Source organism: Xylona heveae, assembly GCF_001619985.1.
Source record: "Xylona heveae TC161 unplaced genomic scaffold L228scaffold_2, whole genome shotgun sequence".
Lineage (NCBI taxonomy): Eukaryota > Fungi > Ascomycota > Xylonomycetes > Xylonales > Xylonaceae > Xylona > Xylona heveae.
In genome coordinates, this window is record NW_017264194.1 from 1615984 (window position 1) to 1643090 (window position 27107).

General features: G+C 49.0%; 9 protein-coding genes across 9 annotated transcripts; 4 read left to right on the forward strand and 5 right to left on the reverse strand.

Annotated features, from left to right (window-relative positions):
- Positions 1-862: 862 nt before the first annotated feature.
- Positions 863-3827, forward strand: L228DRAFT_280574 (hypothetical protein; the record flags this gene model as incomplete). The annotated part of the gene is made up of 3 exons (XM_018335798.1): positions 863-2388; positions 2453-2899; positions 3063-3827. The coding sequence occupies exons 1-3, from the start codon at positions 886-888 to the stop codon at positions 3825-3827; spliced, it is 2715 nt and encodes a 904-aa protein (XP_018190881.1). The 5' UTR covers positions 863-885.
- A 1126-nt stretch (positions 3828-4953) lies between these two features.
- On the reverse strand, positions 4954-6412 carry L228DRAFT_265800 (CDC73-domain-containing protein; the record flags this gene model as incomplete). The annotated part of the gene is made up of 2 exons (XM_018334769.1): positions 4954-5682; positions 5753-6412. The coding sequence occupies 2 exons, from the start codon at positions 6410-6412 to the stop codon at positions 4954-4956; spliced, it is 1389 nt and encodes a 462-aa protein (XP_018190882.1).
- Positions 6413-6726: 314 nt separating this feature from the next.
- L228DRAFT_66824 (hypothetical protein) lies at positions 6727-8774 on the reverse strand. The gene has a single exon (XM_018336813.1). It carries the CDS (start codon positions 8288-8290, stop codon positions 6791-6793), a length of 1500 nt encoding a protein of 499 aa, XP_018190883.1. The 5' UTR covers positions 8291-8774; the 3' UTR covers positions 6727-6790.
- Positions 8775-15028: 6254 nt separating this feature from the next.
- Positions 15029-17649, forward strand: L228DRAFT_66885 (RGS-domain-containing protein). The gene is made up of 3 exons (XM_018336814.1): positions 15029-17012; positions 17083-17270; positions 17331-17649. Exons 1-3 carry the CDS (start codon positions 15272-15274, stop codon positions 17466-17468), a joined length of 2067 nt encoding a protein of 688 aa, XP_018190884.1. The 5' UTR covers positions 15029-15271; the 3' UTR covers positions 17469-17649.
- Positions 17650-18581: 932 nt separating this feature from the next.
- L228DRAFT_244144 (glycosyltransferase family 59 protein) lies at positions 18582-21383 on the reverse strand. The gene is made up of 4 exons (XM_018331852.1): positions 21169-21383; positions 20393-21098; positions 20169-20306; positions 18582-20086 (listed from the first exon to the last, which is right to left on the reverse strand). The coding sequence occupies exons 1-4, from the start codon at positions 21328-21330 to the stop codon at positions 19011-19013; spliced, it is 2082 nt and encodes a 693-aa protein (XP_018190885.1). The 5' UTR covers positions 21331-21383; the 3' UTR covers positions 18582-19010.
- Positions 21384-21625: 242 nt separating this feature from the next.
- L228DRAFT_258770 (GINS complex, PSF2 component) lies at positions 21626-22682 on the forward strand. Its single transcript, XM_018334104.1, has 3 exons — positions 21626-21829; positions 21962-22464; positions 22571-22682. Exons 1-3 carry the CDS (start codon positions 21716-21718, stop codon positions 22671-22673), a joined length of 720 nt encoding a protein of 239 aa, XP_018190886.1. The 5' UTR covers positions 21626-21715; the 3' UTR covers positions 22674-22682.
- A 580-nt stretch (positions 22683-23262) lies between these two features.
- L228DRAFT_236440 (U-box-domain-containing protein) lies at positions 23263-24351 on the reverse strand (the record flags this gene model as incomplete). Its single annotated transcript, XM_018330828.1, has 4 exons — positions 23263-23496; positions 23586-24111; positions 24176-24226; positions 24311-24351. 4 exons carry the CDS (start codon positions 24349-24351, stop codon positions 23263-23265), a joined length of 852 nt encoding a protein of 283 aa, XP_018190887.1.
- A 639-nt stretch (positions 24352-24990) lies between these two features.
- Positions 24991-25761, reverse strand: L228DRAFT_66971 (hypothetical protein). The gene has a single exon (XM_018336816.1). It carries the CDS (start codon positions 25520-25522, stop codon positions 25106-25108), a length of 417 nt encoding a protein of 138 aa, XP_018190888.1. The 5' UTR covers positions 25523-25761; the 3' UTR covers positions 24991-25105.
- L228DRAFT_67033 (amidohydrolase 2) lies at positions 25342-27101 on the forward strand. Its single transcript, XM_018336817.1, has 2 exons — positions 25342-25589; positions 25736-27101. Exons 1-2 carry the CDS (start codon positions 25529-25531, stop codon positions 26758-26760), a joined length of 1086 nt encoding a protein of 361 aa, XP_018190889.1. The 5' UTR covers positions 25342-25528; the 3' UTR covers positions 26761-27101.
- The last annotated feature ends 6 nt before the right edge of the window (positions 27102-27107 follow it).

Genomic DNA, 27107 nt, shown 5'->3' on the forward strand with positions numbered 1-27107 from the left:
ATATTGGAGACTGTCAAATTTTGGTGAATTTTTTTGCACTATAGTGCTGTGCAGCGCCTGTCTAAGGGTGACATGCTGGTAAGTAGATGATTGCTCGGTCAGACATTTGAATCTTCGCTGGAAACAGAAGGAGAGGCAAGAGACAACAACCTGACTTACTATATTTCAATTGAAGCGAAGAAATAATGCAGATATGTGGGTCAGACTACCCAGAAATCCAGATAAATGTGCGGGCATCTCCACATTATTATCGTCTTGAAAGAGTCAGTTCGCACCTATCCTGGATTTGAAACGACCTAGTAATTTCTTTGTGGAGAGCTTGTGGGGAATTACTTGGACGACATTCTTAATTGCTATCCGAATAGCGTACATGAATCTGAATCTATATATTTACCCTCTGATGGATACAAGAGCTCTTCATATGGTCAATTTAATGCTTCCTTTGTCATTTTTATAGAGTCAGTATATTTTGTGCAATACAAATCGAATTATTCAGGCATTTAAGAGAATTATGCATGTGGGCTTGAATTTATTTTCCCGGGAAGAAAAAAAAAAAAAAAAAAATAAGTGAAAATGACAATTGAGGAAATGTTTTTTTTGAAGCTGGCGCTTCAAAAATACTAGTGTGCATATAGTCTAGATTAAGTACGATAAATATTGCTAAATAACCCCATCATAGAAATTGCAAGTTTTTGGATAGAAGGAAAAAACAGAAAAAGGACAAATAAAAGGAAAATGGTTAGAAATTAATTCTGCCAATGCTGCGAAAGGCGGTGAGAATGCTGAGCCCAATGATTGGTTGAAGGCCGCACAACAACCGGACCAGGACACGAGCATTGTCAACACTGAAGCCCTGGGAGCTCACCAACCCCGGGCCAAGTCAATATGGATGAATCTCCAAGGTCCAGCAAAAGGAGAAGGCTAAGCGCAGAAGAGAAATCTTTTGCGGGAGCATCTCCGCTGAGACCACATGGGAAAGCTAGAAATGACGACCAAATAAGGCCCGCTCCTGAAAACGTCGCTGAACTAGAACAGATTACGAGGGCAATACCAGAGTCAAACGGCCACAGCGAGTATAAAGCGACTGAATCTAGGTCTAACGATGGAAACACTCAAATCGACACCATTATTGTCACATCGCAACTTGAAAATGGCAACTCTGAGCCGGTGGAAACTACCCAAATTTCCGAAATAGCCCATGCACTGAACGGGACCAGTCAAGCCCAGGACTCTCCAGCAAAACGCAAGCGCGGACGACCACGAAAGCAACTGCAATCACAGACTTCGGCAGAAAATACAAGCCAAAAAGGAACTCCCAAGAACCGCAAGGGTCAGACTGATTCACGAAGTTCGCCTGTAAATGCCAGCCCACGCCTCTCTTTGGAGCAGGGGAGCAAGGACGTTACGTCGTCGAAATTTCCGGGACAAGATGCCGAACTAGAGAATGGAGATGTCGAAGTTTCAACGCCGTCGAGGCGCCGAGAAAAGCGCAAGGCTGCTGTGGCTGCTGCACGATCTTGGAACGAATCCACCGAGAACCATAGGAACAATAGTGCTGAAGACCGAATATCTCCACATCCCAGCGAAGACGAGTCTGGGGGGGTGCATAACTACTCCGAGGAAATGTCAAAGCTACCCGCAAAAAAGCTGGTCGGGATTTTGACTCCTTCAAAGCGAAAGCACGGCACACCGAAGAAGATTGTTACATTCGGCAATGTGAACCAAGGAGACGCAGGCTTGGATTTGGGATTTAAAGACATCCCAAAGGAAACGAGGTCTACAGAGCAGCGACCTGTTGATGATGTAGCAAGTAATGATCGCCCAGCACCTTCTCCAGCGAACTTGGACCCAAGCACAATTGGCACGCCGAAAAGAAAGCGTGGAAGACCACCGAAGCGAACGGGGGAGTCAATGCTTCCTTATGCAGATGACCTGACGGTGAATGGAGTGGATTTAAGGGGCTATGACGGAATGGACCTTGATGTTGATGCAGAAAACAGCAGACTTGAGACTACCAGGTCCCTGTTTGAAGGCATAGAGGACCTCTCTGAGAAGCTTGATGTTCTCCAAAAAGTCCTCATGCAGAGGATCACTGGAAGGGGCGGTATGCGTGTGATTGGGCATGAAACAGAGTATAGGAAAGTTCATCAGCTGGTCAAGCAGACTGTCGTCGCTGGCGAGGGCAACTCCATGCTTGTCATAGGCGCAAGGGGTACTGGAAAAACAGTCCTTGTTGAGTCGGTGATATCAAGTCTGAAACGCGAGCATGACGAAGAATTTCATGTTATTCGTCTAGACGGATTCTTCCAGACGGATGACCGGCTGGCTCTCAGGGAGATTTGGAGACAACTGGGTCGAGAAATGGATGAAGAAGAAGCAATGACAAAGGTCAGTCCTTTCAAAGCGTAACAATGTCTGGTTACTTTATACTAACAAAACACGGCTGGAATAGTCGAGTAACTACGCAGATACTTTGTCTTCCTTTCTGGCGCTCTTATCTCATCCCTCTGAGCTGTCGGAGACGGAGGAAGCAGGCCAGACATCCAAGTCCGTTGTTTTCATCATCAACGAATTCGACCTCTTCGCCGCCCACCCGCGACAAACACTACTGTATAACCTTTTCGACATTGCACAATCGAGAAAGGCGCCAATTGCAGTGATTGGTGCGACTACGCGCGTGGACATCATGGAGAGTTTGGAAAAGCGAGTCAAAAGTCGTTTTAGTCACCGTTACGTGCATCTTTCTCCACCGCCAAACATTCCAGCCTTTTGGGAAATTTGCAGATATTTTCTATCCATTGAGCGGGACCAGTTGGATGAGCTTGAGCAGAATGATCGAGCCATACTTGATTCGCCAGGCGGGTTGAAATTGATTGAAGCGTGGAAAATGATGATGAATGTATGTAAGCGATATGCGCCACTTTATTCCTCCTTCTTGCTTGCATTTTGTTTTCCCATTTTCCATTCTCGCACATATATTCCAATCACCTCCTGTCATACCTAACCATCCCCACTCCCTTTCCTTTCCGCAACCAACGCTCCAACTGATACAATCTCCACAGGACTTGTATACAAACGATATCCACTTCCGCGCACACCTACATCGGATATTCTACCAATCAAAATCCATACGAGCATTTCTCAACAGCGCTCTCGTGCCAATATCCAGCATCACCACCTCCTCGCTCCCGGTGCGCGGCGTTGCCTTTATAGAGAATGACCTCTTACCACCTGATTCCAAACTGCATCTCCTTCCCGGCCTGAGCGACCTCGCCTTGTCCATGCTCATCGCCGCGGCCCGCCTCGACGTCATCCTCGACACGGACGTATGCAACTTCAACATGGCCTACGACCAGTACTGCAGTCTTGCAGCAAAGGCAAAAGTCCAGTCCTTTACTACATCGTCTTACTCCTCTCTGGCAATGTCACCGGGCGGCGGACTACGCACGGGAGCTGGGTCTGCTGCGTCCGACCATGGAACCCCATCGAGAGCCTCTCCCTACGGCACCCCATCTAGGTCTGGCTATGGAACACCGTCTACGTCCGCCCCGACAACTCCCTCGAGGTCCAATACCAATACTACTACAACTATATCAACCGCCGGAGGCACCACCGTCAAGCTCTGGCCCCGCCATCTCGCCCTCGCGGCCTGGGAAACTCTGCTCGATGTCGAACTCCTCGTCCCTGCTTCCGCCTCTGTAGGCGCCCTGGCTGCCGTCGCGGGCCGCGCGGGCCGTATGGTCCGAGTCGATGTCGCGCTTGAGGAAATCGCGCCCAGTGTCCCCGGATTGACGGGCTTGTTGGCCAAGTGGTGCCGAGAGATTTAGTTAGTGTAGTTTTATATGTTCTGTATTTTACTAGAGCGAAGGAGTCTCAAGTCGTGTAGTCTTATTTATTTCATGTGTCATCACAGTCTTGTCATTATTTGCATAGTGTTCCTACAGTGTTATATATTTAGCCTATTTGCATTTAAGCTAGTCTCATCATATATGCGTATTCTTGTCATGTAGATGGTTATTACTACCCTGTCTTTGTACTACTTGGCCTTGTTCACTTGATACATGAGCCTCATGACTTTAGTCTTAGCCTGCCTCGGTCTTCCACATGATGCTCGACGTGTATATATGCATATATCTGTATATGCCCGTCTATGGATATATATATCCCCAAGGTACTGATTCCAAGGTACTGATTGCAAGTATTGACCTCACAACATTGCATAAAGCATTGATTAAAGCATTGACCTTGAAGTATATTCCAAAGTTGACTCCAAAGTTGACTCCGAGTAGTGATTAAAGCATTGACCTTAAAGTTGATTCCAATCGATATCACTCATGTCTAGCAACCAGAAACGAATGTGTAGTAACTCGAATATGCAAACGAGTAGATGACAAAGTAGGCAGATATGAATCGACAAGTGAATAAAAAGGACTAGCCAGATATAATTGGACAAGTGAATAACTAGCTAGATATAGAACTAGTTTATAAGTAAACAAGTAAAAAGGACCTAGTCAGATATAAAGTAAATAGATAGGTAGATAAATAGCTAGATAAATGTAAGAAAAGTAAACTTGCTGCCGTTCAAACTCCCATTGTGCTTGCTTGCTTTTTATATGCGGAAGAAGGAAAAGAAAAGGGTTTATCGATAACGAGAGGTAATGATAGGACATGTAAAGACACGAGAGGTAATTGCAACAATTCAAACTCGAACGGTTCGAATACGGTACGAAATGTTTTTCTTCCTGCTCCTTTGGGACTGAGATGATTTAAAATAATAGGATGATGATGATGATGATGATGATGCCTCGTGTTATGAAACTAAACCTGAACCTGAACCTGACGCCGTAGTGAAACGCCGTGGACTGTGCAGTGATTGATGATGATTGAAGAAGTGTAGGTAGGTAGTGGTAGGTGGGTGAGAGGAAAGGAAAGGACAAGGAATAAACACAATTACTATCTCATCGCGGGTCCAGCGTCCCTGGTCCAGCCCTTTGCACGCATACTCTCTTCAATGGCCAGCCAAATCTCCTCTACGACCTCCCTGTCTCTCCATCTTCCCTGGACGCCGAAATGATTATTCCACTTGTCGACCTGGGTCTTCATGACGCCACGCCCCCAACCCTTGACAGACGAGGGCACGTCCTCGCCTCTCCAGCCGATATAGATGCCGAGGACATTTCGAAAGAGGTCCGGCGGGGAAGGCCACTTGTAAGATTTAAACTGCCAGGCCTGGCCGGTCGTGAAGACGGCGACAACACGGGACCAGTAATCGGGCTTGAACTGCTCGGGGGTATCAACCAGAATGAATCGCATGGGACGCTGCGCATCAATGGACGGAAGGAGGCGCGAAATGTGCAAGATATTCGCCGTATTCGACGACCCGGCCAGCGCAGAGTCCGCGGGGATGTACAGTCCGCTCTCGAGGAACGATTTGATGTTGCTCATCCGAAGCAGAGATGAGGCAGAGGGGGATAGGAGAATGATCGGCTCAGGGCGGCGGCCCGATCCACGCTTCGAGGGCAGCGACACGAGACTCGGCTGCGATAGACTGCCGGGTAGACCCAATGCCGCGGCGGTAGAGGATGCGATTGCCGGGTGAGTACCAGATGCGCCGGCGCCGGCTCGAGCGCTGCGGGCCCGCGCGAGAAAGGATTCGGCGGCTTTGCGAACGTGAGAGAATTCCTGGGATCAGGGAGGAGTTAGCCATAAGAGTCAGTGTGATTTAAAAAAGAAAGGCAGGATTAAGACGTACAGTCGGCTTGATTCCTCTCAGGATGGTATTTCTATCTCCCATTCTTCTCTCCCCGCGATAAATCTCCGCCAGTCTGGGGTCAATAGTCTTGACCGGCCGACCGCCTGGGCCGGCGGCAAGACTCGCGCCAGGAGCTCCGCTGGGGACGGGCGCAATTCCACCGGCTGCGCCAGATGCAACATCTGCCGAGGATCCGGCAGCGGCCGCTGCTGCAGCAGAGTCTCCGGCCAGTGGCTTGATGTATTCGCTCTCTTCGGACGCGCCTTCAAGCCAAGTGATGAGATCTAATCTTTCGACAAAGACGAGGTTGCGAACTTTGCCGCCCGCACCGCCGGATCCACCTAATTCCTCATTGAGTCGCTGCGCTGAGGCAATGTAGTCGGGAATAGCAACGTCCTTTTTCTGCCATGCAAAATAGATGCTTCGCAGGTCGACGGGCTCGCCAGACGGCACGAACCGCGTCGGCGTATCCAGCGGAAAGGCTTTGCGATCAGGCTTGGAAAAAAGTAAATGTGTAGCAGTGGCGATGCTTGGGACCGCGTCAGAGGCAGAAGCATCTGCGTCGGCCGATTTTGTGGGCACAGGCGGACTGTTGGCGGCAATCGACTGACGCAGACGAAGAAGCGGATCGGCGCTTGCTTGGTCGGTGACATTAGCCATGATGACGGGGACCTTTTTCGAGGAAAAGGGCAAGAAAGATAAGTTTGCGATTGTCTCCCTCAAAATTATTTGCGCCGCTGGCGTAGAATCCCAATTGTAATTATCTTGCAGCGTCGGCAAGCTGCTCGTTCAACATGAATGTGATGATGCTCAAGATCGAAGCTCGAAACTCAAGTCGTCAAAGCAGCTCGCTAAGAGTATACGGGAGACTTTAGAGTTGCATGACGCAGAGAGGATCACAAACACATACTACGGTTACGTATAATCCATATTGTGGTAAAATAACATGTCAACCGCAGTCGCGATAAACAAACACATAAGCCCTACTTGATTTAAAAAAAAAAAGGACCTCAGAATTTCATATCGAAGCAACCTAGGCTATTCAAACGAATTAGTTTTCCTTCGCCCGTGGTACACACAAATTCCCTTACCACCAGACTTGTGAAGGGGACTCAATGGACACAGGGGACTACCCGGAAGATGCTCCGGAACATTTAGGTCAAATTGCTTTTCCTCCTCGATGCTGTCTTCAATTTCAATACATGTCCGATACCAGTCGGGAGACGCTGGAGGTCCGGAGTCCGGCAGATTTTTTCCAACAAATGGGGCAGGTACACCTTCCTGGTCTTCGCCTGAACCCAACAATTGCCCTCCAGGATTGCTGTAGTCAAAGAAGAACCCCCGAGGCCGTTTCGCCCCACTTCGCGGCCGAGTCTCTCTAAGAGGTGGTGTGTTTACCCTGCGAGCTTCCGAAGGTAGGAATGTTGGCCCATCCGGGTCCGAGATCTCCACTTTGAAATAGTCTGTCGAATTCTTTCCACCATAGAGGGCTTCTGGATTGGGCGTATTCGAAGGCGGGTGGCCCATGATGACCTTGAGAATGGAGCTCGTGTGGGATAATGCCGGTGACCGTTGATCGGAATGGATATGACGACGATATGAGGCAGAATCTCTGGAGCTTCCCGATGGAGACGGCGCACCTGAACTTTCTGACTGCCTTCGGCCTTGCTCCTCCCCCAGCAAGCTAGCAGCTTTTTCCAAAATGTACCTCGTTGTCGATGTATTCATATTCACAGAGCTCATAGGATATCCTTGGACATAATCCAAATCAGTCTCTCCATCGGAAGGCGGAAGGCGTTCTACCTGCTGGCGGATTTTCCGTTTTGTTCTTTGGTAAAAACTCCTCTTCGACAAAGTAGATGGACCGGGTCGGCCATCCTTTGCACGCAACCGACCTCTTGATGACTGGTCAGTTTCTGATGAAGAATCTTCAGCGGTACTTCCACGTCTCACGGTAGAATCGGAGGCAGAAGACATCTCCGAAGATCGATGTCTACGAGACCTTGCGGCCCGCAACTTGTGCTCTTTTATTTGCCGCCACTCATGTGGTGCTTCCTCAAACCATACAAACCCGGGACGAGGCTCCTGTGTTGGATAGACGTCCGACTCAAGGATTTCCGTCACTCGCGGTTCGCTATCAGACAGTCTGAGCAACCGACGAGCGCGGCTGCTGATGGAGGACGCCCTTGAGCTGGCCTGCCCGGAGCAAATGGACTCGCATGATATTTTCGAAGAAAGTGCAGCAGCAGTCAAGTCTGGCGAAGAATGTGCCGGACCAGGTAACGGTCTAATGGTAGTATAAGATTTATTTCGAACCACACGCCCGGCGTTCGAAGAGCAGGGAGACCGTTGCCGGCCTGCAAACGCGACATCGGGTAAACTAGGAGAGCTCTGACGCGTTGCTATTCCAGTATTATGTGGCGAGCCTGGAGAATGCCGAGGTGATCTCTTCTTCTCGTTGTCATCTGAGCGGAGTCGTGGAGACCAGGAGAAGAACGGGGATGTTTTAAATCCGGTTGGCGTTGTATTCTTAGACATATCGCTCTCCAACGCATTCGGAAATCACTGTTTGTGATGTTTCAACAGTCAGTTTGCTCTCATTCATGAAGACAGCAACATTATTATCTTGAACTTTCTTGCAGTCATACCTTGCCCCAATTTTCCAAACAGTCTCGGCGGTGTCTCTTTGAGACCCAGATCTAAAAGAAAACGGAAACAGAGTCTCCTGAGACGTCTCAACTATCGCGACTCGAAGCAATGCTTTATGTTATGGAATCTCGAGGACTGAAATTTTTGTTTTAAGGAACCAAGGTGCGATTATCGCACTGCATGATCATAGAGATTAAGGATAGATGATGCGGGCGGCACTGCAACAAAAAGCATGGACAGCGCAAGATTTTATAAAGAACGGCATCTTCTGTCTTCCCAAACACCTGCTGGATTCTTTCTTGTCAGTTACTGTTTAGAAAAGGAAGCGTTTTTCGTAGTTGCAAGATTCGCCTTACTCCTGTCTCCACGCCCTTTCTTTCTTAATCAAAGTTATGCTCTCGAAGCAGAAGCTGAACATTCGAGACTAGAATGTCAGCTATGAGTGCCATGGCTAGAGGGATTTCAGGCGTCAGTTCCTTCCTATGCGATTTGTTTTGAAGCGGTACATTCAAAAGTATGGAGGTTTTCAAATTGGAAGGGTAGCATGAAAATCTGAAAATTTTACGCATTACGGAAGGTGCGAGGCCTTTGCCTACTTGTGAACGCTTTTTGATAAGGCGCCAAAGATCGGCCTGCACAATTTAGTGATGTGGACCATCTGTAATTAACGTGTCAATTGGGGGTTTCTCAACCGTAAAATCTTGCTTCTGGAAGTAAAAGTTGAAGGCACTTTCTGGTAGTTGTAATCCTTTTGATGCAATAATTTGATTGTGCTTTGGAATGAAACCCCCTACAGGTCTGATGCTCCCTGCGAATGAAGGCTACGAACAATGACGCTCTTCGGATATGGAGAAAATTTTACTGAATATGTTTGGCTTTGAAAAGAGCGTCATTTAGATCTAGAGAACAAGATTGGAGGCATCTTAAACTATTGAGAGGGTGTTTGCTTATCGCCTTTGAAAGCATCATGATTCAAAAGCGCGTTTTCAACCACTGGCAATAGAGGCTCGGCATATTTCCAACCAGGAGAGATTTCAATATAGCGGTGAAAATTTCCTTTTGTGTGGAGCGGATAGAATGTATTCGGATAGTGCGGAGCAGCTGATGAGGCAATTTTTGATCTTGGTTATCGTTTGTTCGGTCGGCGAGTGTACATTACGGATTCAGGGGCTCGTCCTCATTTTTATCTATTCGGGACACGTCTTGCTGCGTACGAAACAGCGATGCTGCAGAGTTAGTAGATGAGTCTGCATTTGAAAATGAGCAGATTGCATCCAGTGATAATCGAATACCAATGAGATTTCTATGGCCGAGTCACCGAATCCTTGAGGATGATGAGTGTAAGAGCGAGAAACTTTGCTCCTCTCATCGTCTACGCCTCCCGTTCTTCTTTCATTTCTACCTGTACTTCAGCGTTTCCACTGCAAGTCTCCTCAGCGATCTCGCAAAAGTTACAGAGGTCAAGGACATAAGCCTTCTTTGCCAGGGTTTGCCGCAACGTTCTGCTCGAGAGCAACCCTAGCATGCCCTAGGCATGAGAGAGAATACTTCCTTTGCAGCCCTCAAGCTGGACTTCCAAAGATGGAGGCACTTGACCATAGCAAGACTCCTTGAGGTATAGCCTTCCATGAGTGCGTAGCGCTCCTGCTTGTAGACGGGAGGATGGCCGCCCCCGACTTTCCTGTTCTCTTCCACGGTCCATCTGCGCTCACCGCTTTTCGGGTGAGAGCATTGAGAAAATTCGATGGATAGACGTCTCAGAGTTATGATTGCTCGGACGAGTTCGTATGCATTAGGGCAAGAAGATTTGACTTGACGAACATTTTTCTTGGAACAAAGGTGGAAAAGAATTTGCCGGCGTTGCAACGGATGTTACAGCCTGTAACGCCCATTCATTTAAGCTCCGGCGATTCTTCCAAAGCCAACCCTAGATTATTGCTTTCGGAGATCGCCTTGTTTGGCTCGATTCTGCTGAAAGGACCTTTGAGACATAGCCATTGTTAGTGCCAGCCACTAAGGTAAGTGACTGTGCCCACTCGGGTCAGCCAGCCTGGCCACCTCTCGCATGGCTGTTGCCTTAGAAGAAGCAGCGATGTCGGAAGCATGCTATCAAAAAATTTTCGTTCTTCCATCCGCCAATGGAAACAAGCAGAGATAGGGAAAAAACTGCATAAAGTGAGATGGCAGAGGGAGGCATGCAGCCCGTTAAAGGGGTACAAGCGGTATGTGAATAATGAAAATCAGCAAAATCTCGCGGCCATGACCAACGGAAGGGTCTGACCGCTCTTAAAATGATCGGCAACATCAACATAGTGCGTTGTTGGGAGTAAAACTAACTAGAAACGCGAGGATTCGTAACCTGAAGGTATGGGGAAACACGAGGACGAAAAATACAGTAATGATGACAATGCAGTACAGGGGAAGAGAATATTCTCCACCAGCTGGGTTGGTCGAGTGAATGCAGATCAAGCCCGCCTGCAGTGCGTCGAATATGGCCAAATAAAGTCAAGCTGCACAGAGTATGAAATAAGAAACCAGTGAGCTTGCAAACAATGTTGCGATTATCGCTGCGTCGCAGATTCATTCTACTGGGTGGACCAGGTCGGGATCTCCAGTCATCTCTCGGAATGCAGCGAAAGTTTTTCTTCTATGGATCTCGTTGGTCCCGAGGATAAAGATAATGCTTGTGTAGATCGTACAGTGCGGTACCAGCAGCTAGATGTCTATAATGCGATAGTAGGGAATAATGATAATAATAATAATGACGAAAATTATTGCATCGCGGAGTGGATTACTCTCATTGGTGACATTCTATGGGGTCTTTCCTTTTAGCGAATGGGCCGGAGGGAAAAGAATGGGGGGGGGGGGACTTTTGGCTCATCATTCCACACGTGGCGACCAGGATGTCAGAGTGGAGACCATCTTTCTTCATCTTGACATGGCTCATCGCCTCCATCTGCCAATCTTCATCATGATGCGTGATTTTGTCTTCTCATGCTGGGGATAGTTCTGAATCTAATTTTTTCCAGCATTTGAAGAACCCTGTCAAAGTGGAGCCTGTCAAGTGAGGAAAGAAAGGGGACCGAATTGATGAACGCCTCATCGAATGAGCGAAGCCCGAACGAGCGGTGAAGCGGAGCAACGAAAGTAATCGATAGCACGCCTTGTTGCACTGTCAATCCTGTAGATTCATCCGTTACTCCGAGATGATGCCGCTCTTTACCTTTTCCATTTTCGCCCTCTACAGGGAGCGATGCTAGTCGCCAATCATGCTCTTGACGCATTGTCGTACGCTCGAATGATTGAGACCTTCGGTGCAAGAGTACAGTGACGTGTACGTAGTATTTCCATTTCCTTCAATCTAGGTACGTTTAGCATAACCTGAGAACTGGAAGATGCAAGCAGGGCAATCAACAACGTAATAACCAGGCTAAGAAGAAGTCTTTTCTGGTGGAGACGGATGGGATAGCTCTTTACCTAGATAGTGCTTAATTCTGATATACCCTTAGATTGCGTTTCTAACCATCTGTTATTCTTGACCTTATTACGAGCCCAGTAGTGACAACTAGTTTGATATTTGCATGGTAAGTCGTCGGGATAGCGCCAGTGGCTGCCACGAGGCCTCCCGATCGGCGCCCACTTCCAAATCATTTTGTCGCACGATAAGCCAGCATTCTAGTGCAGATTTTGCGTTGAGGAATCAATCCACTCTCCACTCTGCATAACGCGGAATTCTAAGAGGAGATAACACGAACCCTTGGAAAGTTTAGGCGTGAACTGCTTTTGACAATTCTGAGCTCAAGAACCCGTCACTGCACTTCCTTAATCGATTGGCTAATGAGGGGTGATGACAGTCTCCTACTAGAGCTTCTTTGCCGGCTGATAAGCCAAAGTGCAACGAAAAAATCCCATTCTTCCCGCTTTCAATTTGCCTAGCGCAAGGCAAATATTTTCGAAGCGTCAGTTGAGAGAGCGACTAGCTCCATCTTATGATCTCGCTGACACACCCCACCAAATACAGTATCTACCTACGGAGTACTTTACAGTTGTTATGCTAGCTTCGTATCTTTTGTGTACGAGTCGAAGCTACTTTTCCCTTTCCAATGTGGGGAAACCACGCTGGGGTTCAATGGCCTGTGGCCCTTATGCATTCGACTGATCTACTCATGAGATGCATGGGATCATCAAAATCATCGCGACTAGCTGGGGAAAGATACTTTTTTTGGCCCTTCAAACCCTTGTTGACATAAGCGAGTAAAATTGTTTTTGAGTGTGGGTCCCTTTTAACTGTCTTGGCCCGGACCAGGTAGGTTATTGATAGTCACCTTTCGACCACGTGGCCGTGGCTTGACGTCGGTCGATGCCGCCGGTGAGAGAAGAGCCAAGAGGGAGTGAGAGAAGCATGTGGGTGGAGAAGCCATGGATGACGACGGCCTTTGGTCCCTTCGTCCCTAACCGACCTTACTCCGGTAGCTGTCAACTGAGTAAGTACGGAGGCACTTTGTACACTATGCCCTGGCGTTGGAAACCAATACCAGATTACATGGAAATAGGACGAAAAAATGAGACCGTCCACTTAGAGGATTGATCTGAATTAGTCTGTTGGAAGGATTGATCGCTAAGACAGCGAGGTGCTCAGGGTCTGGCAGAAAACAGCAAACAGCAATGATCAGCAAAATACATCAGGGAAGGCTTCCCAGATTGAGAATACGCGAAGAAGCACCAAGGAAAAAATGGAACACATTGGGAGCAGGAGCGATTTGGCGCGTCGCACCTTTGTCTGGCCCATTACAGGATCTAAACCCCTGCTCAGACTGTTATAGTCTAGTCTCGTATCGCGCAATCATGACTGATTCTTCAACCACTCCAGGACTCCCATACAGGACAGCATTACAGGTTCTCACTTCTCAGATCTGACCGAAAACTTCTTCGCCAACCCGAGACCCCCTGCCTCCGGGTTGACCACCTGTTTGATGATGATGATGCTATAGGCTCAATTCTCTTACAGTGTGCCCGGTCGAACTTGTTGCATTCTACTTCCTCTTATCTGACACAATTTGTGTTGCGTGAATTCAAGCGGCAGGCAGGTACTGAGGTATCATTGCTTTTGTCTTTCTTACTCAATTGGATATCCCTGATTCTTCTTGCTTGCGAGTAGAAGCGCCTAGCCATGGCTGCTGACTCGGGCGACATTAGAGAGCATCACGCTAGTTCACCAGGGTCTCCCATCCACACACTGCCCCTTTTGTCTGTGACTTGTGTGGTGTTGGTTCTTAACTGACTCTTGCCGAGTCTCGGCTCACAAACCGAGAGTAGTTTAGAGGGAGATTTCGGGTCAGCAAACATCCGCGGTTGCATCAGATTACCCCAACAGGGAAAGCACTAGGGAAGATGGGCTATGCTGATTGGCTACAAGAGCTTCATACCCCTGACAATTCCCCCCCCATGCTTGTTTTCTTTCGTTTCGGAGGACAAAAGTTCTCTTTGAGACGATTGGCTCTTTTGACTGCATCATCACCGTTTTCTCCCGCCTCAAACCCTCGTGCGAAGCGAACCCCCCCCCTTCCCCCTGTCGCTTTTTGCTTCTTTGCCATTTCCTGTTCTGTACTGGTATTGAGCTTGGTGGCGGGCATCTCTTGGGCCTCGTGGCAGCCACGCTCGGGCTGTGTGTGCCCGTCTCTGGTTGCAAGCACATGTTTGACCGAACCCACACCTCCCCTTCTACCTTTCAGGTTTCCTTGTTCAGTCTCCACTCAAGATACACTATTTCTTCCGTCCTGTTATTTCTGACTTGCACGTTCATCTATCTCCTCTTTCTCCACTAAGCTTGATGCTTGGAGGGTGAGGCACCCTTACTAGTTGGTGCCAAGCTTCTAACCTTGTCTCGGGTTAAGTGTTGTGTGCAGTCATGTCCTGTTCGCTCCTAATCCACTTGTCGTCGCCCGACCGACCAGGGACTAGGGGATCTCCACTACTGAAACCAAGCTGCAGGCTAAAAGCAAAAAGAAGGAGAAAGGGTGCAGGCAGTCACGACTCATGGACTGAGAGACCATGCCTAGTCCGGCCACGGTCACAAAGCGATCAAAAGACCGGCATGACACCGTGACAAGACGAGCGTTGAAGAAAGACGTGAGAGATCATAACCGCAACCATCTACTTATTTCGTGTGAATGGGTGCAAATCATATTATTTCTTCAGCAAACTCCCACATCCAAGCGAATTGTTTTGATGGTTCTGCTTTCGAATCTTTCCCCCCCACTCCTCTCTCTCTCTCTTTCAATATTGCTTCTGATCCTAGCTATTATTGCTAAACGTTCTCACCTCGTGGCGCTTGTGGCGCACCTTCCGAATTCGGCTGCAAGTCCAGGTGTTTCCCACGTGTGAGATCCGAAATCTTTTCCCGAGAGATAGCGGAACGGCCACGCTTGCCCTGTGGTTCGTCATCCCGGTTTAGCCTGTCTGGCAGCCAAAGGGACTCCGCCGGTGTTTCCAATTGTCGATCGCCAACCAAAAAGAGTGAAAGAGAGGGAGAAGGAGAAGAAAAGACGGCAAAAAAGAAAGAAAGAAGAAGCTCCGGCAGGTGGTAGCCTAGACTACGGTATCCTTGGCCCTGATACGGCCGATTCCTTCATTCTTTGGTACCGCTCGTCCCAGGTCCCCACCTGATACCAACTTTCACCTCCGTTATTCTTGTCTAGCCGTTTCCTTTTAACTCTTGGTTCATCCTTCTCTGACACACGCTTACCGGCCACCAATTCCTTAAACCCCCCACCCCTGGCGCCTCGTGGCAATCCTGACACCTCCGATCAGGGCCTTACCGGATTCTGAACCCGGTTCGCTGCCCGTGTCATCCTCAGACCGCCCACATACATGACGACCCTCACGTCCACCTCGTTCACTCCTCCCTCTCCGGCTCCCATTTCTTCTTCTCTCCCTCTGCGACATCGTCCTTCACAGGAGCGGCCGGTGTACCGATCTGCGCTGCGCTTCTCAGAACTCCTGCACAATCGATCCTCGTCGACGGCAACAGCTACTTCACCGTTTTCAACTGACCATTCCTCTGCCCCCGCCAGCTCTCTGCCGGATTCTTCGCACCCACGCTCGCTCGCCGACGTTGGCCTGGAGAAGATTACAAACGCCCTTTCTTCCTTGACCTCTCGTCCGCCGTTGCGGACATCTTCGTCGCTAGCCAGCTTCACGAGCGACACAATTGCTGAGACTGCGGAGCGCAACACGTCCGCACCCGAACCCACAAACGATAAAACCAAACGACCAGCAAGGGTATCTTACCGCAGTTCGATTATCCTCCCAAAACGTGACGGGACTGCGGAGCGAGCAACATCTCTGACGAATCCTGGCATGCCGCATCCAATCATGCCTGACGCTGAAGAGAATGCAGCAGCGGCCAATGGCCGCTCCGCCAATAACATGCACCAGTCCTCCTCCCGCCTGCTCCGTATGACGAGCGATGGACGCCCATTTATCAAGGACTTTTATGACCTCTTTGCGACCTTAATGGTCAGTTTGCCTTTGACACCGCACCGTGTGCGCTTTGCCAAGGTTGAGCACACTTTTTCCTCTGAAGAGGCCATTGCGAACCTGGGTTCGCTCAAATTCTCTCAATCCAACCGCATGCCAGACCCCAAGGACCCCTCGCGGATTGTCACGACGACAACAACAACCACCTTCTCCATGGCAAAAGATATGGCGCGGTCTATTTGCCAAAAGTTTCTTGATGGCAGGCTGATTGAGACTACGGATGGCAAGTCCAACACGACGTTTCCCCTCAAGGGCAGCGTGTGGCAGCTCTCGCCAAAGGGTATTTGCGTCGTGCAAGTCTTTTGCCAGCGGAACGGCATCACTCAGCGTCATGTGTTGGACTTGCTAGAGAGCGCGCGTAACACCATGCAGCTCCTATTCTTGGAGCGTGATCCTCGCACAGACGCATTGTCGCATGATCGTGGCACTCTCGAGGTCATCTTCCGCCGTTTTGCGGGATATGAAGCCCCCAACCTCCGCTCGAGCCAGTCCATTTCCGACTCGGACTCGCTCGAGGACTACACCACCGGACTCACGGGCGTCAAGATGACCAAGGAGCGCAAAGCTGGCGACAAGGTTGTGGAGAATTCATTTACGGGTAAAGGGGCCATGACTTGGCTCATGGATTGCTGCAGCTGTTTTGACCGCCGCGAGGCATATGACTTGTCCGACTCCTTTGTCCGCCTTGGATTAGTCTGGCCTTCGGCCGAGGACTCGTTTTATCGAAAGGAGCACCCAATGGCCACCCACTTCCAGCCCACCAAGTATGCCATTTACACTTTAACCGGCAAGGGTCAACGAGTTGCTGGCTGGATTGCCCACGATACTAATGTGCCCATGCCCGATGGCATCACGGCCAAGGGTGATAAAGCTGGTCGCGACTCGAACACTAGTCGGATGACGGTGATTCTCAATGACCCAGCTCTTCGTCTATTGTTCCGCGAGTACCTCCGAGACACGCACTGTGAAGAGAACCTGACATTTTACCAAGAAATGGTGTCATTTCTTCGAGAGCGCAAACGCGTGGCCGACGATGCGGAGACGACGCGTGAAATGCTAGCCGCAGCCTATGGTAAGCCTACATTGTCTAGTCAAATGATAATCAAGTAATTCTAATTAACAATTTTTTTTTTCCTCGCTAGGCCTCTACAATGCATTCCTCGCTCCGGGTTCGCCATGCGAATTGAACATTGATCACAGCTTGCGAAGCTCCCTTGCCAGTCGCATGACTCGGTCAGTCCAGGGCGATGAAGCCATTGCTCAATGCTTGGAAGAAATTTCATCGCTCTTTGACCAGGCGCAGCGCTCAGTCTTCAAGCTCATGGCCAGTGTGAGTCTACACCTTTGATTGATGCAAGTACCAGTTCAATGCTAATCTTATTTTTTATAGGACTCTGTGCCAAAATTCCTCCGAGACCAGAAATATGCCCCTATCCTGCGCGAGCATGACTTTGAGAATGCAGTTGCTTCCGCACTCCATCAGATTATGCCGTCTGCCGACCGGCCGCCTAGCAAGCTTTCCAAGTGAAGAAGGCCTTGCAGTTGAAGCAGCCTTTTGTGGTGCCATTTGCGGTTCAGCAATTGTCTGATCAAAGCAAGTCAATCGACCGCGCTTCGGCCTCTATGGCTTCACAGCATGGTAACTGGAGTCGCACGCGCAACATCCCGACTTTCCCACGCTATCAACACGCTCATTGACCTCACTCGTTTCCTTCTTGTCATATCCATCATCGTCATACCACCATCATTTCTCTTCGTTGCATAAGAAGCACAAAAAAGCCCCTTTTTTTCCGCATACTACATCCCCATGTAATTGATCTGATCCATCCCGCTTCCCCCCCCTTTTTTTTTGATCCGAAACATGTTACGAACACGGATGTTCACGTGTTATGCCTCTCATTTTTTTTCCTTTCTTGTATTGCATCATTCTCTATATACCTTTTTCATCATCCGGAGAGAGAGAAAAGGGAGTACAGCATTTTGGGAAAAAGGAGGGGGCACCCCACGGTACTTGGAGGGTGGTTGACGGTCTGGTGAATGTTTTTTGCCTTTTTTTTTTTTTTTTTTTTTCTTTTTTTTTTTTCTAGGTTTTTGGCTCTTACTTTTTTCTGATCCTTTGATCACTTTGGTCACTCTTCATCACTGTCCCTCGGCTTCAAGGGCTTGCATTGCATTTACATTAGGAGTTGTGTGGAGGTTCTTGCATACCAGGTTTTGGTTCAGTTTTACTTTTCTTTTGCCTCTTTCTCATTTGAGCATTTACCCTTCCCCTTTGGGACCTTTTGGCATCCGCATTGAACCTGTTTACCTTTTGCATATATTTAACCGTGTATATCTTTTGTAATCACCTCTTCTTTTTTTTTTTTCTTTTTGTCTCTTTTGTCTTTTTCTATCGCCTTTAATTCCCCCAATTTCTCATACATTTGCATATTATATTTTTTCTGTAAATAGATAATAGATATATATATAGGATGTAAAACTGTATCTTTTTAATCCTCATTTTTCATTTCAGATATTGCTCCCTTTTTTCTCATAACCTAGTTGTGTAGAACAATGCTCGTGTACCACAGGATGTATGTATCAATGTGAATTTTCATCGTTGGATGTTATATGTAGAAGGTACTCTGCATGTGATATGTGCGTGTCGATGAAATTTTTGGTTTCTATGTACATGTTTATTAACATGAGATGAATAAATGAGCAAGAGGTATTAACAAGAGAGAGAGCCAGGTTTGGCGACTAAATCAAAAGATGGTAGATCATATGAAATGGAGGGAGTAGTGGAGTAGCGGGTCTAGTTAGTTTGCTGGGTATATGAATGTACAGATATCCAAGGTAGGTATAAAGTCGAGCCGTCCAACCCAATCTAACCCAATCCAACCCAGGGCAAGACAACACGAGGAAACCCAAGGGGGACAGGCGGACAAGGTAGACTGGGTAGACGGGCAGACAGCAGATAGTAGAAAGTAGAAAGTAGACAGCAGACGACCAGACAACCAAATAGTAGACAGCAGACAACCAGACAATAGAAAGTAGGTGGTAGGTAGTAGGTAGTAGGTAGCAGAAAGAATCACCACATGAAACGCTGGACGTTGCCCGGTTCCTGGGGCCAGGCGAAGCCATTGTTCAAAAAGACGTAGCCCGTGACGGCATTGATGGCGAGGAACCAGAGCGTTTCGGCAACGAGGCACGCGACGAGCGGGACGCGGGACGACGACGACGACGGCGACGACGACGATGGATCATCAGGACGACGATGACCAGCAGCAGTACTATCCGCAGTCTTGGTGGTATTCTGGTGGGATGCAGCAGAGAAGCGGACGGATTTCTTGGAAGATGATTTGGACGTGGACTTGGAAGAGGACTTGGAAGAGGACTTGGAAGAGGACTTGGAAGAGGACTTGGAAGAGGACTTCGAAGCGGAAGTAGGAGTGGAGGAAGTAGACGGGGAAGAAACCTGCTTCGATGCCGAAACTGTTCCGTTGGGACTTTGGGGCACAAGAGTGTCAGACTCGAGGGGGACGAGAAGAGACCGCGACTCAATAGGTAAATGCAATCGCCATATAATCCACGGCAGGATAAAGTATCGCGGCTCGACGAGGGGCGCAGAGACGAGAGACAAAGTCGTTGCGGCAAGGAAGACGAGGGTGAAACTCGCGCCGTTGCCCGTGTCGGTTTTGCTCTCGACCTTGGTCTTTTTGCCTTGTTGCTTGGAGAAGACGAGTGTTCGGCCCGAGGAGGAAGAAGTGGATGAAGCGGAGGTAGTGGACCCGCCGAGAGAGCTGAGCACGGCCCAGCCGCAGAGCAAGTAGATTGGTGCAACGAGGTACTTGGTCAGCGGGTGAGCGCGGAGAAGTTTGAAGACGTAGAACATGTAGTGTCGATTATCGGCCAGCGTGAACGGATGGATGATCGTGTTGAAGTGGATAACGGATAGCATGGCGCCGGTAAACCCGAGGGTCACAAGGATACCGGGATGGCGCGTTTGGCCGTAGAGGCGAGTGACGAAGCCGGGCCGGAGCTTGCGAGGGAGGATGAGCCCGACAAAGTAGGGCCAGAGAAGAGGCAGGGAGAAGAAGGTAAAATATGGCCATATGTACAGCATCTGTGGCAGATGGATAGTCGCAATGTGGTTTGATTTGTCGCCTGTATTGTTGAGAACGTTATTGTTAATGATGACGACAGGAATAGGAGCATTGAAGAAATAGAAGGGTGGAACATGACTTACCCAGGACGACGCCGCCGTTCCAAATGACAAAGCTTGCAAAAGTCACTAGAGTGATAAAGTATGGGACCAGCGCTGGAATGATCATTTCCAGATTCGCGACAGTGGAGATGATAAGAGAGATTCCAGTCTTGATGTAATCTGCCACGAGAGAAACCGAGTGAGCTGAAGGACCCGGAAATAAACAAGAAAAATGGTCGTGCGGGGAGAGGTCTGTTTATGCGCACCTTCAAAAGTAGCAACGTCAACGGGAGGGTCATAGACACCCATTTTTCGCCAACTGGTGCTGATTACTCGACGATACGTCGGAGGCTGTTCGTGGAAATACCATGCCGGACGAAGTCTTTTCAGACTGCGCACTATCTCCAGACCGCCCAAGAACACTACTACCCAGAAAACATTCGTCTGCCTAAAAAGCAGCGAGAAGATGCAGTGGAGAATGAGATTTTTGCCTGAGGACGCGGATCTCCAGCAAGCCTTGACTATTCTCGCGAGACTCAACTGCTGAGACTCGGATGCTGCAATAACAGTCACGGGCTTCTCGAGAAAGAGCCGGTAGGCACGCAAGACGAAATATACCGACAGGACATCGGTATAAAACAAAGCCGCAAAGAAAAAGAGGACAGGGAAAAGACAGATATTCAGCACGGACAGCAACCGTTCGCCTTCATTCGAACGCGAAGCGGCACCGCCACTGCTCTTTTGGTAACGGCCGCCCTTGAGATGCCACACCAGAGCATTGACTTCATCGCGGACAAAGCAATACAGGACAGCCCCGTTCAGCCATCTTAGTGACTGGGTCGAGCATCCTCTCCAGTACTTGAGCAAGGATGACACGAGGTACAGCCCTGGCGGTGTCGTGATTTTGGGGTCCCATACACGCCAGTTACCAGCGCAGTATTCCTGCGCTTGGCGTACATGAAAGACTTCATCCTATTGTATCACGTCAAAATTGTTTCCTTTACATTGAACAAAATGAAGGAAACTCATTGTTCGAACTTACGAGGTAGGGTTCTTGCACAACATCTTGGACCGCCTTGTTCCACGTGTTTACAAGAACAACCAGAGCGAGGAAAATAAACGCAGATGCATTGGACGAGAAAAGTGACGGCGGTCTCGAGCCAGAACCGCGACTCGCGCCAAGAAAGGACACCAAGCCAGCCATTTGTCCCGCTTTATATCAATTGATATAATTTATTTTGAGCATGCCAGTTCCTGCAGAGGGTATCATCGAAACGGAATTTGCGAAACCACGTTAAAGTAAACTTGAGGTCAACCCGGATGGGACTAACTTGGCCCTTGAGGGACAAAAGCGGAAAGACGGAATATTCCCGAGATCTAATTGTCCAGTAACCCGCAGCAACCATACGCGCTGGTTTGCTTAAATGGATTTACCCGGCAACCCTAACAGTTCGCGATTGCTCCGCAAACTCCGCGTTACGGAAGTTTACCAAGAAAGCCCAAAGTGTTCGCTGAATGAAATCACTCAGTTTGTTTTTTTGGGGCGCCCTGGTTCGCTCCCAAAAATATAGAGATATAGAGAAATTATAATGGCATTGCCGCTTCCCCCAGGTCTGACTCCTCCAGAGGTAGCGTTCCTCTGCGAAATGGAGCTGGTCACGGTGGTGCCCCGCCAGAGGCTTGAAGGACTCGAATTGCTTGGCGTGAGTACAGTGCTCCCCAATATTTTGCCTGCCATCCCAGCACAGCTCTTCAGTTTTGTTCAATGGACCGTCACATACCCTACTCAGAAATTTGCAAATCCAATTATTGACGCGAGATTGCAAACAACACAGGGCACAACACCCGAGCTACGCCCACCGTATCGCGCCGTGCTGCCGCTCTGGCTTGCACTGTTACTGAAGCGCCAACGCCGCGCCAATATTCTTCCGCCGCCATGGCTACACCCTTCGTCGCTGGACACAATTCTTCGTCTCGAGACAGAAGTGCACAAGGAGACTTTCTCGCCACCGCCGCTCTTTCCGCCAAGTAACAACAACCTACACGAAACGAGGAGCGCGCCCTTCTTGCCCTCGTGCACTGCGGACGCGGCAGCAGATGCGCTGCCCTACCACTGGCTAGAAGTAGGAGAGATCCTGCTGGACGCGGCGCCGGATGACTTGGTCGAGCCGGACACTGTGCGGCGGCTGATGCGGGATCTGCGAGAAGTGCGCATGGCCAAGATGCGCGCTGGCGTGGCGGTGCTGGATGGAGGCGCCGTGGTGGGCTTGAAAGGCGTGGGGGGCATGGAGGTGAGTGAAGGACGCGCATTCATTTCTGGAGTCATTGACAATTTGAGGTAAGTTGCAATTGAAACTGGTGTTTGGATTGACACACCCACCCGGTATCCATGGCAAGGAGTAAGGAGTAGGATTATATTTATCTGATATACTTGCGTAAAACAGGAAAATCGGCGCCTCAAGAGAACAGAGCCGTCGCGAAAGAGAGGCTGAAGAAAGAGAAAACGGCTACGATGATGCCGATGAAGATGAGGATATGGGTCTCTGATGAAATGGCAAAAGGTCCATGGTTTTTGTTTATACCACTTCTTTTGAAAGATACCCCCCGTCAACGAGTGCGGACACTCTTACTTCCGCACCTCAGTTTGAATACGATGCAGAGCGTTTTGGAGCACTCTCCAGATACTCTAACGCATATTGGCCGCTCATATTTTGCATGGAAGGGGTCACGCCGTGGCGCTCAAGCTCACCCCTGTCGTGTCGGGCGTTGGTAGCTTGAAGACGGCCCATACTTCTTGCACAGCCTTTTCTTTTTGGCAGGCCAAGACCACAATGCGACTAAAAAGGCCGGGGGAAAAGAGACTTCACAAACTGAATGCCAGGTCGGGAACAAGATATGGTTTCATCTGCTCATTATATGCGGAAAAAATCTATCATGCTGGGATATAGAACCGAACCTCGCTATGCATAAAGCATCATGCGCATGCTTGCAAAGGGGCTTAGCCCTTTTAGATCGGTCGCGCAAACTCTCAATATAACACAAATTACCCACAAAGGGAAACAAAGTAGCCAACGCCTTTCAAATGCCATGCTCGTATGCGCTTTGCAGTGCTCTTCCGCGCTTGAAGACACCGGTGCTACCAATCTACCGCCCACCCGTTCTTTTCCAAGAACTCGGCGCAAGCTTCTCTGAGCGCCAAATTTGGTCGAAGATCATCAATCACTAGTGGCTCCCTTGTCAGCGGATCAGTTGGTGAGCGCTTGAGATGCTCAAGTATGGCTGAACGTTCATATGAATGACCCGTCTTTGTCACGACGGGATCGTGCATGACGGCGAATGTGATATCGTCGATAAGGTAGTCGGGGACCTCCTGCCATGTGGAATTAGCACTGATCTACGTTTAATCCGACATGCGGAATGCGGTCAGGAAGCGCAAGCAATCAACAAAATACAACATACCCTATGTGTAGATTGATCCGGATCTGCAGCTGCGAATGCGCTCCTCAAGGTCTCAATCTTGTTCCTCCAACTTTCTTCGGCATATTGCCTCTCCTCCTCAGCTTGCGCCGGACCAATCTCGCCCGTAGCGACCTGCTCTTCCAATCCTCGAATTTCTTCCTCCTTTTTCGTATTCAAACCCTCTTCGAGCTCGGTCAGAAGCTCATTACTTCTGGCAATTCGCTCCCGCTCCGACCGCTCCCACTTCTCCTTCTTCGCACGCAGCACTAAAGAGGAAATATTGCCCGCACTGGAGCTATTCGACTTTATGGCGGCGTCATAGGCTGTGAGCGCCGAGTTAAGCGCTTCATTCGGATGCTTCAAAGCTAGTTGCGCTTGCGCGAGGTAATAGTAAGCTTTCATATTCTGCGGCAAAAGCTCAATCGATTTCAAGCTGTCATTGAGCACTCCTTCCCAGTATTGAAGCTTGATGCGACTAAAGGCGCGATTCGTGAAGAGGAACGGATTCGAAGCATCTTTTTGAATTCTAGAGCAGCAGAAAGGATAATTAGGATTTGAGTCCAAATGAAACAAGGGCGCCATGCACGTACGCTTTGGTATACAGCTCTTCAGCGCCTTTGTAGTCACCCTCTTGGAAACGCCTGGAAACTGATAGTCAATATCAAATATTATACTGTTTGGAATAGAATTGCTGTTTTGACGACGAGTAGATTTATGTCACTTACTTGTTTCCCTCTTCTTTTAACTGCACTGCCCGACTTGCCATGATCTGCGTTTAGTGTTGACGACCCAGAGAGTTGGGACAGGGAGATGTAATAATGGACAGCCAGTTGAGGGCTATATTACCAATCACCCATGGCAGCCATGATGCGCCAAACAATCATGCGAGCGAGGGGCGCCTAGCCGGGGGGGGAGTGGCGGTTCCTTTGGCCCGCCGCAGAAGCTACTAGAGCATCTTTATACGGTAGACGGTGGATGTCAGTCATGTCAAATCATTGGAGCGGAACCGGGCTTCATCGCCTAAAGTATTGTTTGGAAACCCCCCCAACGATTCAGCCAATCATTTGACTCAGGATCCTGTAGGGTCACTTGTTGCGGGGAATCTCCCCAAGAATATGCACTTGACAGGATCACTTTGGGAGATCAAACGATGGTAATTTACTGGATTTTATCCATGTGAACGAGATGCAATTTTAGAACTCAAAACCATGACGCTCTCAAGGAGCTAACGCTTGATTGGGCAATTTCCTGCCCGGGGACTGTCAGAACGCCACTTTCCCCTTCAGGCTAAACCCTCTCCACAGTGTCATGTCAGCTTTGGTCACTACGCAAGCTCCGAACCGTATCTGGCAATATCGGAACATACTTACGTTTTGGGCATGGACACGACGTCGATTTTCGAATCTCGAGATCATAATTCAAGTGAAGCGTGGCCGTTTTCCGAGATAAAAGTCCCTTCAAGTGCGGAAAAGACCATGGCGCTGGAGTATCTCAATGTTCAACTCCGGATATCCGGTAACTTACAAGTGAACACGATTTCGTTGTTGCTCAAAGAGAGCTTGACATGATTGAATGATTACTCGGATGTCGACAGCAAAGCCAATGTTCAGAAAAAGAAAAAGGGCGTTGTGTACAAAAAGGTTAGAGCGGCTTTGCCGCATGATCAAAAGAATGCCATTGTTGCCTTGACTGTGCCTCATCTTCACAGGCAACAATGACGTTCGGTTTATCATCCCGGAGCTCTCGACCCTCGGAGTGGTTGATTCTCGGCCCCAGCGCAAGATATAAGTTTCAGAGTCGAAACCTCGAAAACCAAATCTCAACTCTGTTGCCTCCAATTTGCAAACACGAAGCGTCAGAACATTGGAGAGGCTGCAATTCTTCGATTTCGCGGACAAAGACCAGCACGCTACAGCCACCAAACAAGAAGCGAACATCACACCATGGTATCGCCAGGAAAAGTGGACGTTCACCACCACTTTATTCCGCCTGCCTATGAGGAAGGTGTGTTCCCTATTTCCATTTTGTTTTCTGAAACGTTAGTAGAATATTGTGCGGACATATTATTTTTCTTTCGTCCTTTGTGATTGATGCGCCCCCATAATTTTCCCAAATCCGAGCGCCATTGACTAATCGACCATCTTATACAGCACTATTTGTTTCTGGTGGGGACCCCTCAGGTTGGAAAATCCCCAAGTGGTCATTGCGCAACAGCCAAGTGCTCAATTCGCGGCTGGACACCACCACGACCATTCTTTCCATTACTGCTCCAGGCGCTGAAATCCTTCCCGATCGCGACGCGAGCCGTCGTCTTGCGCGCGAGCTGAACGAATATGCGGCGTCAATCCGCGATGCGAAACCTCGGGAATTTGGATTCTTTGCGACTTTGCCGTCTCTGCGCGACCAAGAAGGTGCCATGGCGGAGATACACTATGCGCTAACCATTCTCAAAGCGGATGGAATTTGTCTGTACACAAGCTACGGACCTCGCGCACATGAGGAGGACATTTTTCGCCCTCCAATCCTGACCAAACCCGATCCCGAAGAGTCCAAGCATTATTATCTAGGACATGCGTCTTTTCGGCCGATTTGGGAGCTTTTGTCTAGTTTTCAAGCTGTAGTATTCATTCATCCGACTCATCCTCGAGACACAACTTTGGTAAATCCTCTGCTTCCGCAGCCCATGATGGATTACCCGCACGAATCGGCTAGATCAGCCGCCGACATGATTCTGACCGGGACAAAGCGCGGTCCGGCCTCCGGATGCAAGATAATCTTGTCGCACGCTGGAGGCACCTTGCCCACACTTATCGAGCGAGTGGGCATCATGCTGCCTATCGTCTTTCCAGACGCGAGGATACCGGTTGCAAGCGCTGCTGGCGCGGTCAACGCAGAGCATGCCGAATACTCTCAAAAAGTGTCCCGCGAACAGGTTGAAGAAGATGCAAAGTCTTTTTATTTTGATCTTGCCTTGTCAGGCACGTCAAACATTCTGGATTCCTTCCTCAAATGGGCACCTCACGACCGAATCTTGTTCGGCAGTGACTACCCATATGCGCCCGCTGAATCCATTGGGCGCATGACTCAAAGTTATGAAAAGTATGGGATGAGTGATGAGCTGAGGAGAAAGATTGATAGAGCAAATGCGGAGAGGGTGTTCAGGCGATTCGAATAGGTTACCGGATAAAGCAAGAATGAATGCCGTGCCCAGTCTTCAATATGTAGTATATATCGAGCCGTATATGCGCTCGTGTTTTATAACCTGTTTGGTGTAGTGGTCCTCGTCCGACGCACATAGTTATTTCAAAGATGCCACCGTCATACGCAGAACGCAAACGATCGCGATTTCTAACACATTTCAAATAAAATAAAAACTGGTGCAATAACCTAAAAATCGGTGCATTGGTTGGTTGCTATATGGCCAAATAAATGCGTCATAAAATTGCGAACGAGATAGAAGATAGAGAAAGAGCAAACCATGGCTACACAATGATCCAGCATTGACCATATTAGAAGAAGAGT

Excerpts from the sequence above, each read along its gene's own strand:
- L228DRAFT_258770 (XM_018334104.1), top strand. The coding sequence starts at position 21,716 with ATGGCATTGCCGCTTCCCCCAGGTCTGACTCCTCCAGAGGTAGCGTTC. Across the intron at positions 21,830-21,961 it reads AAGGACTCGAATTGCTTGGC|GGCACAACACCCGAGCTACG; the intron begins GTGAGTACAGTG and ends CAAACAACACAG. Across the intron at positions 22,465-22,570 it reads GGAGTCATTGACAATTTGAG|GAAAATCGGCGCCTCAAGAG; the intron begins GTAAGTTGCAAT and ends TGCGTAAAACAG.
- L228DRAFT_66824 (XM_018336813.1), bottom strand. The coding sequence starts at position 8,290 with ATGTCTAAGAATACAACGCCAACCGGATTTAAAACATCCCCGTTCTTC.
- L228DRAFT_67033 (XM_018336817.1), top strand. The coding sequence starts at position 25,529 with ATGGTATCGCCAGGAAAAGTGGACGTTCACCACCACTTTATTCCGCCT. Across the intron at positions 25,590-25,735 it reads TCCGCCTGCCTATGAGGAAG|CACTATTTGTTTCTGGTGGG; the intron begins GTGTGTTCCCTA and ends CATCTTATACAG.
- L228DRAFT_66885 (XM_018336814.1), top strand. The coding sequence starts at position 15,272 with ATGACGACCCTCACGTCCACCTCGTTCACTCCTCCCTCTCCGGCTCCC. Across the intron at positions 17,013-17,082 it reads AATGCTAGCCGCAGCCTATG|GCCTCTACAATGCATTCCTC; the intron begins GTAAGCCTACAT and ends TTTCCTCGCTAG. Across the intron at positions 17,271-17,330 it reads TCTTCAAGCTCATGGCCAGT|GACTCTGTGCCAAAATTCCT; the intron begins GTGAGTCTACAC and ends TATTTTTTATAG.
- L228DRAFT_244144 (XM_018331852.1), bottom strand. The coding sequence starts at position 21,330 with ATGGCTGGCTTGGTGTCCTTTCTTGGCGCGAGTCGCGGTTCTGGCTCG. Across the intron at positions 21,099-21,168 it reads TTGTGCAAGAACCCTACCTC|GATGAAGTCTTTCATGTACG; the intron begins GTAAGTTCGAAC and ends GTGATACAATAG. Across the intron at positions 20,307-20,392 it reads TGACGTTGCTACTTTTGAAG|ATTACATCAAGACTGGAATC; the intron begins GTGCGCATAAAC and ends CTCTCGTGGCAG.
- L228DRAFT_66971 (XM_018336816.1), bottom strand. The coding sequence starts at position 25,522 with ATGTTCGCTTCTTGTTTGGTGGCTGTAGCGTGCTGGTCTTTGTCCGCG.